Source organism: Muscardinus avellanarius (genome assembly GCF_963383645.1).
Source record: "Muscardinus avellanarius genome assembly, chromosome: 4".
Lineage (NCBI taxonomy): Eukaryota > Metazoa > Chordata > Mammalia > Rodentia > Gliridae > Muscardinus > Muscardinus avellanarius.
Window position 1 is genome coordinate 130,299,300 of NC_137789.1, and position 13,661 is coordinate 130,312,960.

General features: G+C 47.5%; 1 protein-coding gene across 1 annotated transcript in view; it reads left to right on the plus strand.

The window, feature by feature from the left end:
- Positions 1–558: 558 nt before the first annotated feature.
- UBTD1 (ubiquitin domain containing 1) overlaps positions 559–13,661 on the plus strand; it is a gene marked incomplete at both ends in the record, with an annotated part of 65,121 nt that continues 52,018 nt past the window's right edge. The window contains one exon of the mRNA XM_080694002.1: positions 559–628. Coding sequence (XP_080550128.1) covers positions 559–628 — 70 coding nt within the window. The remainder of the gene's footprint in view (positions 629–13,661) is intronic.

The following is a 13,661-nucleotide window of genomic DNA, read 5'->3' on the forward strand; positions in this document are numbered from 1 at the left end:
TTCCCGGCCGGGCTCCCGGGGGAACGCGCGACGGGGCGGGCACCTGGCTGGGTGGGGCTGGGGGGGCGGTACGCACCCTGGGGGAGGCCAATGAGAAAATCAGGCCGGGCCCGGGGGGCGGTGCCGTCGGTCACGTGCGCACCTGGGGCGGGTGGTGGCGGCGGCGGCGCGGGCCCAGCGAGCCGGCGGAAGAGAGCGGGCCGGGCCAGGGCGGGGTTAGGCAGGTGAGTGACAGGCTCCGGGGGCCGGCCTCCGCCGGGAGCCCGGCGAGCTCCGAGTAGCTGCGGCGGTGCCCGCCCCCTCTCCGCCCCTCCGGCGGGGCTGGTCTCCGGCCGGGCACCGTCGCGGGCCCCCTTGGCCCGGCCACCTGGGACTGTGCTGGGAGTCGGCCTCCTCCTCTCCCCCTGGTCCGCAAAGTTTGTGGCGAAGCCGCGCCGGGCGGAGCGCGCCCCGGGGGAGATCCGGGAGCGTCCGATGCCGGGCGGCAGGAGCCGTTGACGCGCGGAGCAGCCGGCCAGCCACCGCCTCCGGTGCATGGGGACCGGCTGAGGAGCCAGCATGGGCAACTGCGTGGGGAGACAGCGCCGGGAGAGGCCGGCCGCCCCGGGACACCCCCGCAAGAGAGCAGGTAATGCCGGAGAAGGGAGCAGGGCCACGGCGCCCCGCCAGTGCCCCCTCCTCGCCCGAGTCCTGGGGTCCCCGGGCGACCTCCTGTGGCTCCCGACGCCAGGGCGGCCCCGAGGGCTCTGGGGCCAGGCGGGACCCCCTCCCCAAGTGGGGTGGCGGGGGAAGCCGACTTGAGGCAACTGCGAGCGCTGACCCCGCTGGAGACCAACTCCTCCAACTGGGAAGCTCCTGATGGGGGCGGGGGCAGGAAATGTTTGCAGACCGCAGCGGGCCGTGGAAGGAGGGGACGGGGCGAGGGCGCCGCTGGCCTGGCAGCCCGGGCCGGGGTCGGAGCCCGCCCGTCGGGGCTCGGCGGCGGCAGCCGGGCGTCCCCACAAGTCCGAGCCAGGGAAGCGAGAACAGTCGCTCCTTCCAAAGACTGTGTCATTATCGGACTGCAGATCGTGTCTGCCGGAATCCGACTTGCAAAAGCTGCGCAGGACTCTGGGAAAGAAATCTTTATTTTACCCCACTGGGCTTCTTAGAGCCTCCTGGCGGTCTGAGAGTCTAGAAAAGGTGGGATGCGGGGTGAGAGTCGCCTTCGGGTTTGTTGGGATCCTTCTAAGCCCTAGAATGATATCTGCGCCCTGGTGATATGGGTTTGTTGGGATCCCTCCCGGCCTTGGGAATGGGATCTGCTCGCTGGTGATCTGCGAGGCCCGAGCAGCTTCTCTCACTTTCTTGGTACATCTGTCCTGTTCTGGCGCTACACCCCTGGAAGAGGTTTGGCGGTCATTTCCCTGAGTCTTGTACTCACTTCCTTCTTTGAGTGTTGCAAGGATCTTCTGAGAATGATAAAACAGACCTTAGAACTCAAAGAAACCTTCGAAACTTGTCTAGATGCCAGATAGACCGACCTCCTCCTACGTAAAAGTTCAGATCCAGAGAGGTTGAGCAACTTGTCCAGAGTCACACAGCTATTTAGTAGTGCATCTGGGGCTAGAGCCCAGTCTTCCACCCTGTTGCCACATGTTCCTTTATATAAGAGGAGCCACAGGCACAGTTGTTAATGAAGTGGAAACTCTAGTTGGAGTTTTCTGCCTGCTTTGACACCAAAAGTGTGTTGCTTGAGTTGTAGAAACTGGGAAAGAGGATGGGGGAAAATGGGGGAAGGATGTCTGTATGGTGGACAGGATAACTCCTGCAGGAAGAAGCATGTTTTCACAGGAAGAATGGGGTAAAACTTAACATATAATCCTTTTGTGTGAGGGTTCCCCCCCACCCCCAGTCTTCTGACTGAGGAAAGTTGATTTTCCAACCCAAGGGCTTCCTTCCTTCCTGTCATCCATCCATCCATCCATCCATCCATTCATTCATTCAACAAATGTTTCTTACAAGCTCAGTCCTTGATTTTGTAGCATGTTTTCACTGTTGACAACCCTCCCCTACCTGAAACTTCCTTCCCTTCTTTTCTTGTCATTAAACTATCTTGGTTTTCCTTTCTGACCACTCCTACCCACTGTCATCAACCTATGGTTCAGTTAGACATTCTGGTTTTTCTCATTACACTCTCTCCCAGAGAAATCTTACTCAGTCCCTTAACTCTTTGTCCATTGGGAAGACCTCCTACATCTTTCTCTTCATCTCAGACCCTGCATCTCCAGATGCCCACTAGATACTGTGATGTAGAAATTCTCGGGGTCAGCATCTCCCCTCAACCAGCTTCCCTTCTTTATTCCTTGTTCTTCCCGCTGCCCAGCTTTATACTTTGAAGAACTCTCTCTCTGGTGTCCTCTGCCCCCCAGCCAGTCAGTCTTTGGGGCCTACTGGCTCTTCCTTCTACAGATCTGATGGACAGGCCTCTTCCCACTGGACTTTGTGCCCTTGTTTCCTCAAGTCCACTCTTCCCACAGGCTGCAGTGAGTTCTCCCCCAAGGGCAAGTTTGCCCTCGTTCATTCATCACAGCACTGCCCCCTCCCAAGACATTGGTCAAATTCATATATTCCAAGCCCTGTAGTTTCAGTGTTCAAAAACTGAACACTGTACCTTCCCACTCTTAAAAGAATTTACAAGGCTGTTCAAGTTTGGCTCACTTCTTTGTTTTTATTTTAATTTAATTTAACTTATTTTATGTTTTGGACCTGGGATTGAACCCAGGGGCTTTCTACCTCTGAGCTATACCCTAGACCTTTTTTATTTTGAAACATGGTTGTGGTAAGTTGCTGAGGTTGATCTCAAAGCTACAATCTTTCTGTTTCAGCCTCCCAAGTACTGGGGTTACAGGTATGCCCCACCATGCCTGGGTTGGCCCAGTCCTTTTAAAATGTAATTTTTAGGCCGGGTGTGGTGGCGCACCCTTGTAATCCCCGCACTTGGGAGGCTGAGACAGGAGGATCGCACGGGTTTGAAGCCAGCCTCAGCTACTTAGTGAGGCTTTCAGCAACTTAGACCCTGTTTCCAAATAAAATATAAAAATGGTCTGGGAGTATAGCCCGGAGGTAGAAAGCCTCTGGGTTCCACCCCCAGTACCACCAAAAAAATAAAAAAATAAAAATAAATAAAATGTAATTTCTGCCAGGCATGGTGGGGCACATCTGTAATCTCAATACTTGGGAGGCTGAGATAGAAAGTTTGAGCCCAGCCTCAGCAACTTAGTGAGGCCCTCAGCAAATTTGTGAGACCCTGTTTCAAAATAAACAATAAGAGCAGGACAAGGCCGGGTGTGGTGGCGCATGCTTGTAATCCCAGCATTTGGGAGGCTGAGATGGAGGATCGCGGTTCGCAGACAGCCTCAGCTACTTAGTGAGGCACTTTGCAACTCAGTGAGACCCTGTTTCAAAATAAAGAATAAAAAATAGGGCAGGGGGTGTAGCTCCGAGGTTAATTGCCTCTGGGTTCCATCACCAGACCCGCAAAAAAAAAAAGCAGAAAAAACAGGACAAGGGGTATGTATGGCTTAGAGGTAGACTCCCCTGGGTGCAATTCCTAGTAGCATGGTATGTGTACACACACAAACACATGATATGATTTTTTCCCCCTGACATTAATGTTCACATCATTTTCCTCTTCTTATTGAGATTCTTTCCTTCAAGGTCCATTCAAAGCTCCTATCTTTCTTGATTGCTTTGCCTGACAAAACCCCTCCCCAGGAGAAGTGATTGCTTCTTCTGAGAACTCCTGCAGACATATTACCTATGCCACTTACTTAACAATTATCTACTCCATATTATTAGTCATGACTTTGATGTTCACAGTCTTATAGCAGCAACCACACTGCAAGCCTAGAGATCTGTGTCTGCCTTTTCCACGTGTACTGGTCTGCCCCTGAGTCTCACTCCCTTGTACAGCTGTGCACATAATGTACTCAGCACTTAGCACCCGGATCTGTGCAGAGGAAACACTCAATATTTGTTGATTTTAAAAACCAACTCACAGTGGCACATGCTTGTAATCCCAGTACTTGGGAGGCTGGGACAGGAGGTTCAGCCACTCAGTGAGGTTTGCATCAATTTAGTGAGACCCTGTCTTCAAATAAAAAATAAAATAGGGCTGGGAGTATACCTCAGAGGTAGAATGCTCTTGGGTTCAATCTGCAGCACCACAAAAAAATAAGTATAAAAATAAACCAACTCATTCCGGGCGTGGTGGCGCACTCTTGTAGTCCCAGTGCTTGGGAGGCTGAGACAGGAGGATCACATAGGTTCGAAGCCAGCCTCAGCTACTTAGTGAGGCTCTCAGCAACTTAGTGAGACCCTGTTTCCAAATAAAGTATAAAATAGGTCTGGGAGTATAGCCCAGAGGTAGAAAGCCTCTGGGTTCCACCCCCAGTAACACACACACACACACACACACACACACACACACAAATAATATAAATAAATAAATAAATAAATAAATAAAATAAAAATTAAAAAATAAGCCAATCAATTTTATTCTACCATCTGAATTTTTTGCGTAGACCTTTTACTGAAGTATATATCTGCATTTCTTTCTATCTGCTAGTGACTCGTTATTTTAATTCTGTGGGTCCTGCTATGAATAGCTTTATTCATAAAGTCCAAAGCCAATGGGAACTCTGTAGGATGACAGATTTTGTAAGGGATGGATCCCTCTTAACTCCACAGCGTGCACCTGGCATTCCTGTAACATCTGCAGCTTACTCTTTGACAAGGGCATGGTTTCATGTTGTAAGACTAATGCCTAGGGCTGGAAGTGTAGCTCAGTGGTATAGCGCCTGTCTCACATGGTGTGAGGCCTGCCACTCAGTTTCTCAGTTTCTAGCCACACACACACACACACACACACACACACACACACACACACACACGAAGAAAAGAAAAAAAGAAAGAAAAGACACCTAAAACTAACTCCCCCAGCTCCCACAGCTTCTCTTATCTTTTCCTTGTCAGTGGTATAATGGGAAGAAACCCTCAACAGAGAGGTAGAACCTGAATCCTAGTCCTGGGCCTCTGCTCACTAACCTTGGGCAAGTCATCAAGCCTCTTTGGGTGACACTCCCCATCTCAGAAAGGGAGGGAGTTTTACAAGGTCATTAGAGCTGTTTTATCATCTTCATAAGGGCAACTCTTCAAAGCCAGGGTAATTGAGGTGAAATCTTATGCCTTATAATGTCACTCTTGTCCTAAGTTCTGTCTTCTCAGTCATTTGACAGGTGAGCAGGGACTTAATGCCACTGGTCTGAGACTCTTGCATCAGGATTAGGTGGTCTTATCTCAAATTTTGTGATTGTCACTCTTTAATTAATGAATTACTTTTTTTTTTTTTTTTGGTGGTACTGGGGACAGAACGCAGGGACATTCTACCTCCAAACTACACCCCCAGCCCTATTTTTTAGTATTTGTGTGTGTGTGTGGGGGTACTGGGGGTAGAACCTAGGGGCTTTTCTACCTCTGGGCTATACTCCCAGACATATTTTATACTTTATTTGGAAACAGGGTCTCACTAAGTTGCTGAGAGTCTCAAACCTGCGCGATCCTCCTGTCTCAGCCTCCCAAATGCTGGGATTACAGGCATGTGCCACCACGCCTGACTAGTCTTTTTTTTTTTTTTTTTTAAATATTTGAAACAGGGTCTCATTGAGTTGCAAAGGGTCTTGCTAAGTAGCTGAGGCTGTCTGTGAACTGCGATACACTGGTCTCAGCCTCCTGAATGCTGGGATTACAAGCGTGCGCCACCAGGCCCGGCTTGAATTACTTATTTTTATCGTTACTCTGAATGCATTCCCAGTAGGCTTAGGTTCTTCTCTGAATGCTGGTTGTGCTTGTACACTTCTGGGAATACTTGGGGATTTACTCCTTTGGAGGGGTTCTTGCTACCCCCAGTGTCTATGCCAGGTAGATCATTGATCAGTATCTGCCCATGAGCTGGGCGAAGCAACCTATCCCCAGCCACTTCAGGGAGAAATAGAGGTGGTAGAACAAGCAAATCTTTTGCCTGGCCCCACCCACCCTTTGAGAATGTGGCAGGCCTGAAACCCAAATATCTGACTGTGATGTGCCAGAGTATCCACTTACATTCTGGAATCTCAAGCTCAGGGTGTACAGACCCAGGGCCCTGCTTGAGGCTGGTTGGGTTTGGCGCTGTGGTTGCAGGGAGTTTGCTTCTCATGTGGGTGGTGTAGCTATTCTTGAGGGAGTAATTGGGTAACTTCTCCATTTGCTCAGTAAATATTTACTAAATGCCAGGCACATTGTTGGCTGTGAACAGACATGGTCCTTAGCCACATGGAGCTTACAGTCTTGAGACAATTAACATATAGATAAATTATGTATGATCACCTATGTGAATCATGATTCTATATATCATATACATAGGCATATTGTACATGCTGGAGACTCTCACATTTATTATTTATTTACTTAATTTTAATTTGTTTTGTGGTGCTGGGGATGGAACCCAGGGACAGTCTACCTTCAAGCTACACTCCCAGCCCTATTTTATTTTTTTATTTGGAAACAGGGTTTCACAAAGTTGCTGAGAACCTCTCTAAGTTGTCAAGGCTGGCATTGAACCTGCAATCCACCTATCTCAGCCTCTCAAGTACTAGGATTCCAGGCATGTACCACTACGCCCAGCTGATTATCACATTTGTAATCTCAGCCCATTCTCACCAGTTCCAGGCTTGTAGATTTTGCTGCCTACTTGACACATCGGATATCCAAAAAGGCTTCTCAGTTTTACATGCCCAGGCCACTCCCACCCCTGGTCCTCTTCATCATTCCCATCTCAGTTAATGTTGATTTTGTTTTTCCAGTTGCTCAGGTCCCCCAAAACTCCGGAGTCCTTCCTGCCCTCTCCCTTTCTCTCAAATTCCACATCCATTTAGTCAATAGTCCTGTTGGTGTTGCCTTCAGTATATCCTGACCCTGCATCCCTGTCCACACCAACCTAAGTCGGCCTCTCAGCTGACCTTCCTACTTCCTCCCTTGTCTCCTGGCAGACTATTTCCATCACAGCAGCCACAGCGATGCTGTAAACTGTAAGTCAGATTTTGTTACTCCTGTGCTCAGCCTTCCTGTGACCCCCATCTCATTCAAAGTCCTTGTGCTGCCCTATGAGGCACAATATGAGTTTTGCCCACTTAATTTCTTAAGCCATCTCTTGACCTTCCTTCTGTTCCACTTCCTCCCCTGATATCTGAGTGGGTCCCTTCCTCTTCTTGGCCCAGTCTTCTATTTCAGGAATCAAACTCTCCCAAGCCATCCTATTTATTTATTTACTTTTGGTACTGGGGGTTGAACCCAGGGAATTCTACCTCCAAGTTATACCCCCAGGTCTTTTTATTATTTTATTTTGAACTGGGATCTTGGTAAGTTGCTGAGGCTCGCCTTGAACCTTCAGTCCTTCTGTCTCAGCCTCCCTATTACAGGATTACAGATATGTACGACTACACCCAGCTCCTGGCCATCTTATTTAAAATTGATCCCCTTCCCTCTACCATCTGCTGTGTACATGATCTACCTTCCTTCCCTGTTTTATTTTTCTCCACAGTTCATATCATCAACTGACCATTGGCTAAATCTTCCCTTACTCTATATAATCAGTGATTTATTTGGTCATAATAAAACCAGTGCCTGACATGTAGTAGGCACCTAATAAATATTTTGTAGATGAAATTACCATGTGTAAACAGAGTTGATGAAGTCTGTAGGAGACCAAGGATAATACCTGAGTGGTCACCTATCTCAGGAAATCAATCAGCCCCCTGTGTTAGAGAAGGTATCTTTTTTTTTTTTTTTTTTTGGTGGCACTGGGGTTCCTGGAAGCCCTTCTACGTCCGGGCTACACTCCCAGACCTATTTTTTATATTTTTATTTGGAAACAGGGTCTCCTAAGCCAGAGAGGCTGGCTCCAAACCAGCGCGATCCTCCTGTCTCCGCCTCCCAAGCGCGGGGATTATAAGCTTGCGCCACCACACCGGCTGGAGAAGGTATCTTAATGAAGGCCATAAGCTGCAGCCCCAGAGTGGTGTCCTTTCCTCAGGCCAGATAAGGTCTCATTCACTCAGGTGCATGGTACCTGGGATATGATTCTTTGTGGCATGGAGCCTCTTGCTAGGAGATCCTGGGGATAAAGCAGGAGAGCTTTGAAAAAAGGCCTCTAAGCCAGGCATGGTGGCGCATGCTTGTAATCCCAGCGTTTGGGAGGCTGAGACAGGAGGATCACATAGGTTCAAAGCCAACCTCAGCTACTTAGTGAAGCTCTCAGCAACTTAGTGAGACCCTGTTTCCAAATAAAGTATAAAAATAGGTCTGGGAATATAGCCCAGAGGTAGAAAAGCCTCTGGGTTTTACCCCCAGAACCACCAAAAAAAAAAAAAAAGAAAGAAAAAAAAGGCCTTTATTAGGGTCTTAACCTGGCAGTAGCATGTTCCTGTCATTTCATGTGTGCATCTATATCAGAGTGGACTCCTCTCCCAGGCACACATGGTGTTTGTTGTCCTTAACTTGCAGGGCAGGGGTAGGGTGGCCTAATAGAATAGGAGGCAGAAAGTCAAGTAATATGGGTTCCAGGCCTCTCTGCCATTGACTTGCTGGAGAATTTTTAGAATCATAGAATTTTAGAGCTGAAAAGGAACCTAAAGATTCCTGTAGCCTCTTTTTTCGTATCCAGCTTTTAAAAAGAGAACAAAGATGTATCTGCTCCCTGTCAGATTCACAGAAATATGGTACAACCTGTATAAAAACTGCATGGGCTCCTTTGAGTCTTGATTGTGCTGAGGTCAAGACATTGTAGGAAATGGTCATGGTCAAGTATATTCAAAAGGAAGGAAGTCTGGTCTCTGCCATTCTCTTGAATGGTGGCCTTGGTCAGGTCATTTGTTCCCAATTGATCCTCTATTTAATACAAAAGACAATAATATTTCCAGTTTACTTCAGCAAGATGTTAGGAAAAAATAAGCTAAGAGAGCGCTTAAAAAACAAGTGAGACCCTGGATGAAAAAGAAACTTTGTGAACCTAGAAAGTTTCTATTCAAAGCTACAGGATTTTTACACACAAAAGCCATCCATACCCAGTGATCCCCCCCCAACCAGATCACTGAAGCTTCCTCTTTTTAAGGAGAAAAACTATAAAAGATATATTTAAAACTATTTTTAGATGGGAATCTTTCTGAAATGATCCATATGCTTCTGAACAAAATATACTCAGCATAAATGACTTCTTATTTGCAACTTGGGGTTGTTGAATCACACCTGTATGGACAGAGCAGCTACTTGGAGGTAGTGGGAGCCACAAAAGGTCTTTCTCTCAAAACTTTTAGCTCAGAAAGAAGAGAGTGGGAGTGGGGAGTGAACTGGTAGTGGGCAGATGGAAATTACTGAAAGGGTCCTACCATAATGTCCCAAGCAGTAGCACTGGGGTATATAGGCTCTGGGGCCGGGGCCGGGGTCGGGGAGGTCTTTTAAATCCTATTCTAGAGCCGGACGTGGTGGCGCACGCTTGTAATCCCCGCGCTTGGGAGGCTGAGACAGGAGGATCGCACAGATTCAAAGCCAGCCTCAGCTGCTTAGTGAGGCTCTCAGCAACTTAGTGAGACCCTGTTTCCAAATAAAGTATAAAATAGGTCTGGGAGTATAGCCCGGAGGTAGAAAGCCTCTGGGTTCCACCCCCAGTACCAAAAAAAAAAAAAAAAAAAAAAAAAAAAAATCCTATTCTAGGCTTCTGAATTTGAAGAGTACATCCTGCCTGGTACTGTGCTTACAGTTGTATGGGTGAGGCCTCTGGGCTTTTGAGGCTAGGGCTGAGGGCCTCAAACTAAGTGGCTCCTGGATGTTGTACTTTTGGGGTTCAGGATTCCACTATAATCCATGTTATCCTCCCTCCTTTCTTTCCTTCTTTCATTCCTTCATTCCTTCCTTTCTTCTGTGGTACTGAGGATTGAACCCAGGGGCATTCTACCTCTGAGCTACACTTCCAGCCCTTTTGTTTTGTTTTGTTTTGAAACAGGATCTTGCTAGGTTCCTGCAAATTTCACTGAATTGCTTAGACTAGCCTCGAAGCTGCTATCTTCCAATCTCAGCCTCCCAAGTACTGGTGTTACAGGTGTGCACTACCCTGCTGAGTCTGCCTATAGTCCTTACTCAGGAAGTTAGTGGTCACTTTTTTTTCTTTCCAACTTTAAATAATAGGGTTATATATATAACATAGTTAACTATATTAACCATTTTAAGTGTATAGTCTTGCCACGTAAGTACAGTCACATTGTGTGCAGTCTCTACCATATCTTCAGAACTTAGTCATTTTCCCCAACTGAAATTCTGTGCCCATTAAACAGCAATTCCCTGGTTTTCCTTCCACAAGCCACTGGCAACTTGTAAACTATTTTTTGCTTCTTTGAATTTAACTATTAGGTACCTTATAAGAGTGGAATCGTGTGATATTTGTCTTTGTGTAACTGGCTTATTTCACTTAGCTTGTCTTCAATATACGTTCATTTGTAGCATGTATTAGAATGTCCTTTTATTTTATTTATTTAATTTATTTTGCAGAACTGGGGTTGAACCCAGAGGCATTCTACCTCTGAGCTATACCCCCAGCCCTATTTTTTATTCTTAACTTTGAAACAGGGTTTCACTAAGTTGTGGAGGGCCTTACTAGGTAGCTGAGGCAGGCCAGGAATCTGCGATCTTCCTGTCTCAGCCTCCCAAGTACTGGTATTACAAGTGTGTGCCATCATACTTGGCTTAGAATGTTCTTTAAAAACAAAAAAAACTGAATAAGCTGGGCATGGCGGTGCACACCTGAAATCCCAGTACTTGGGAGGCTGAGACAAAAGGTTTATAGGTTTGAGGCCAGCCTCAGCAATTTTAGTGGAGCACTGTTTTAGTGGTACTGGGGGTGGAACCCAGAGGCTTTCTACCTCCGGGCTATACTCCCAGACCTTTTTTTTTTTTTAATTTGGAAACAGGGTCTCACTAAGTTGCTGAACGCCTCACTAAGTAGCTGAGGCCTGACTTCGAACCCGTGCGATCCTCCTATCTCAGCCTCCTAAGCGCAGGGATTACAAGCGTGCACCACCACGTCCAGCATTTGAGCACTGTTTTAAAGTAAAAAAATAAAAAGGGCCAAGATTGTAGCTCAGAGGTAGAATGCCCCTGGGTTCAATCAACAGTACAAAAAAAAAAAAAAAAAATGGAGAGCCTGTCAGGAAAGGTGCTGGAACCCCTTCATTATGGTATTTGGGGACCTAGGGGACAGATCTAGTCCCTGGCATCTTGGAGGGACTCACTGTTTCCTCAAGGAGGCTGGTTCCAGTAGCTGAGGCTAAGTGGTGCCTTCTCTTCAGAGCCCAAGCCTAGGTGCCAGGGAGTCAGCAAGCAGCCTGGACCTGCAGCTGAGCCTGTGGGTTTGTTTTGACAGCTCAGAGAGGTGCAGTTAGCAGCAGCTCACCTTTGCCAGAAGCATCAGGTGCAGGAAACTGAGCCTCAGAAAAGCAACTGCTGCTGCCTAAGGCTACATGGCTTGTAGACCACAGAGCTGGGGCCTTTGGCCACAGTAGCTCGTCCTCATATGGGAGGAAGAGAACTCTCTTTTTTGTTGTTTCTGGTTTTTCAATAATAATTTATTATTGAACACCTCCAGGCACCTTGTTAGGCCTCTTCACAGCCATCATCTCAAGCAAGTCTCCACATTTTACCTGTGGGAACAGGTCTGCCTGTTTTATACTAAGGAAAGTAAAGGTTTTGCCGGGGGTCATGATGCTGAGAAAAGGTGGAGCTAGAGCCCAGCCTGAGGCTTTGGCTTGAGTTCCAGTGCTCACAGCCCATACCATTGTGCTGCCAACCCTGCCCACCTCATGAAAGGCACCAGGGAGGTCATCTGTGAAGCCTGCAAAAGTCCAAGGAGTGTGGCCACTCCCCTCCTTCCTCCTGCTGCCCTTTCCTCTAATATCCTGGCCCCTAGACCATGGCCTGTACAGGCAAAGCCCCAGGAGTCCATCATCTTAGGTCAAAGTGCTTGACACATAGTAGGTGCTCTGTCGACGTGTGTTGACTGCTGAGTGTGTTACAGGCAATAGAATGCCAGCCAAGACTGTGTTCCTAAAGAGAAACACCAGTAGAATGCAAATACTGTTATTTCTTCCGCCTTCTCCCAGAGTGAACCTCCACTAGCTAGCTCCCAGATGCCAGGGACTAGAAGAAAGGAGTGCCCACGCTCTGCAGACATTGAATTCTTCCCAAATTCCCAAGGGGAAAGAGGGAAGGGAGAGTCACGTTAGCAAAGTGCTTGCAGACTCAGGTGTCACTCTTTGTAATTAATAAGAGGAATGATCCCTGCTTTGCTCAGCATTTGGTAGTTTTCAAAGTGCTTTCTCAAGTATTATATATCATTTGATCCCCACAGCCATGCTGTAGGCAGGCAGGGCAGGAATCACTTTTCCTCCTTTACAGATGATGATACTGGGACTTGGTGAGGATGTTAAGCTGCCCAAGGTTATTTATTAATGAGCAGCAAAAAGCCATAGGGCGGCAGTGGCTCCACACCTTGCTTACTGTGGTGAGAGCCTTAGGCAGAGCCTCAGTTTAGGCATCTATAGATGGGGATGAGGGAACACAATTAGAGTAACCAAGGCCTGATTGTGACAATGAGTGTTGAGTGATCAGCTCCTCGCCCACTCTTACCAGATGTGTGGCAAACGATGGTGGTGGGTTGTTAATGACAGTACCAAGGCTCACTGTCCCTTGAGCGACCTGTATTCTACTGATCAGTGTTCAGCCTCAGTGTTGGGAGAAGCAGAGCACAGCTTCTGGTATTCTAACCTGGGAAATCTGATTCTGGTCATTTATCTGAAGCCAGAGTATGTAGCAAGGGCAGGCCATGAATTAGTTTCCTTCGATTTGCAAAATCCGAGGTCTTTGTGTGTGTGTGTGTGTGGGGGGGGTTCCTGGGGATGGAACGCTTCTACCTCCGGGCTACACTCCCAGACCCATTTTATATTTTATTTGGAAACAGGGTCTCTTAAGCCAGCACGGCTGGCTTCAAACCTGCGCGATCCTCCTGTCTCCGCCTCCCAAGCGCGGGGATTACAAGCGTGCGCCACCACGCCTGGCAAAAATCCGAGGTCTTTTAAAGAGGACGTTTTTATGATTTTCTTTTTCTGTTTTGTGGCACTGGGGATTGAATCCAGGGGCATTCTACCTCTGGAGCTACATCCCCAGCCCTATTTTTTATTCTTTATTTTGAAACAGTGTCTCACTAAGTTACAGAAGGTCTCACTAAGTAGCTGAGGCTGGCCACAAATCTGTGATCCTCCTGTCTCAGCCTTCCAAGTACTAGGATTTTAAGTGTGTGCTACCATACCCAGTTATAAGATGGTTTTCTTTTGGTGGCAGGTAATTATGACAAATATTTTTTTCTTTTAGTACCTATTTGTACTTATTACCAGTTCCTCCAGGTTTGAAGCCAGCCTTAGCTACTTAGTGAGGCTCTCAGCAACTTAGTGAGACTCTGATTCCAAATAAAATATAAAAAATGGGTCTGGGAGTATAGCCCGGAGGTAGAAAGCCTCTGGGTTCCACCCCCAGTACCACCA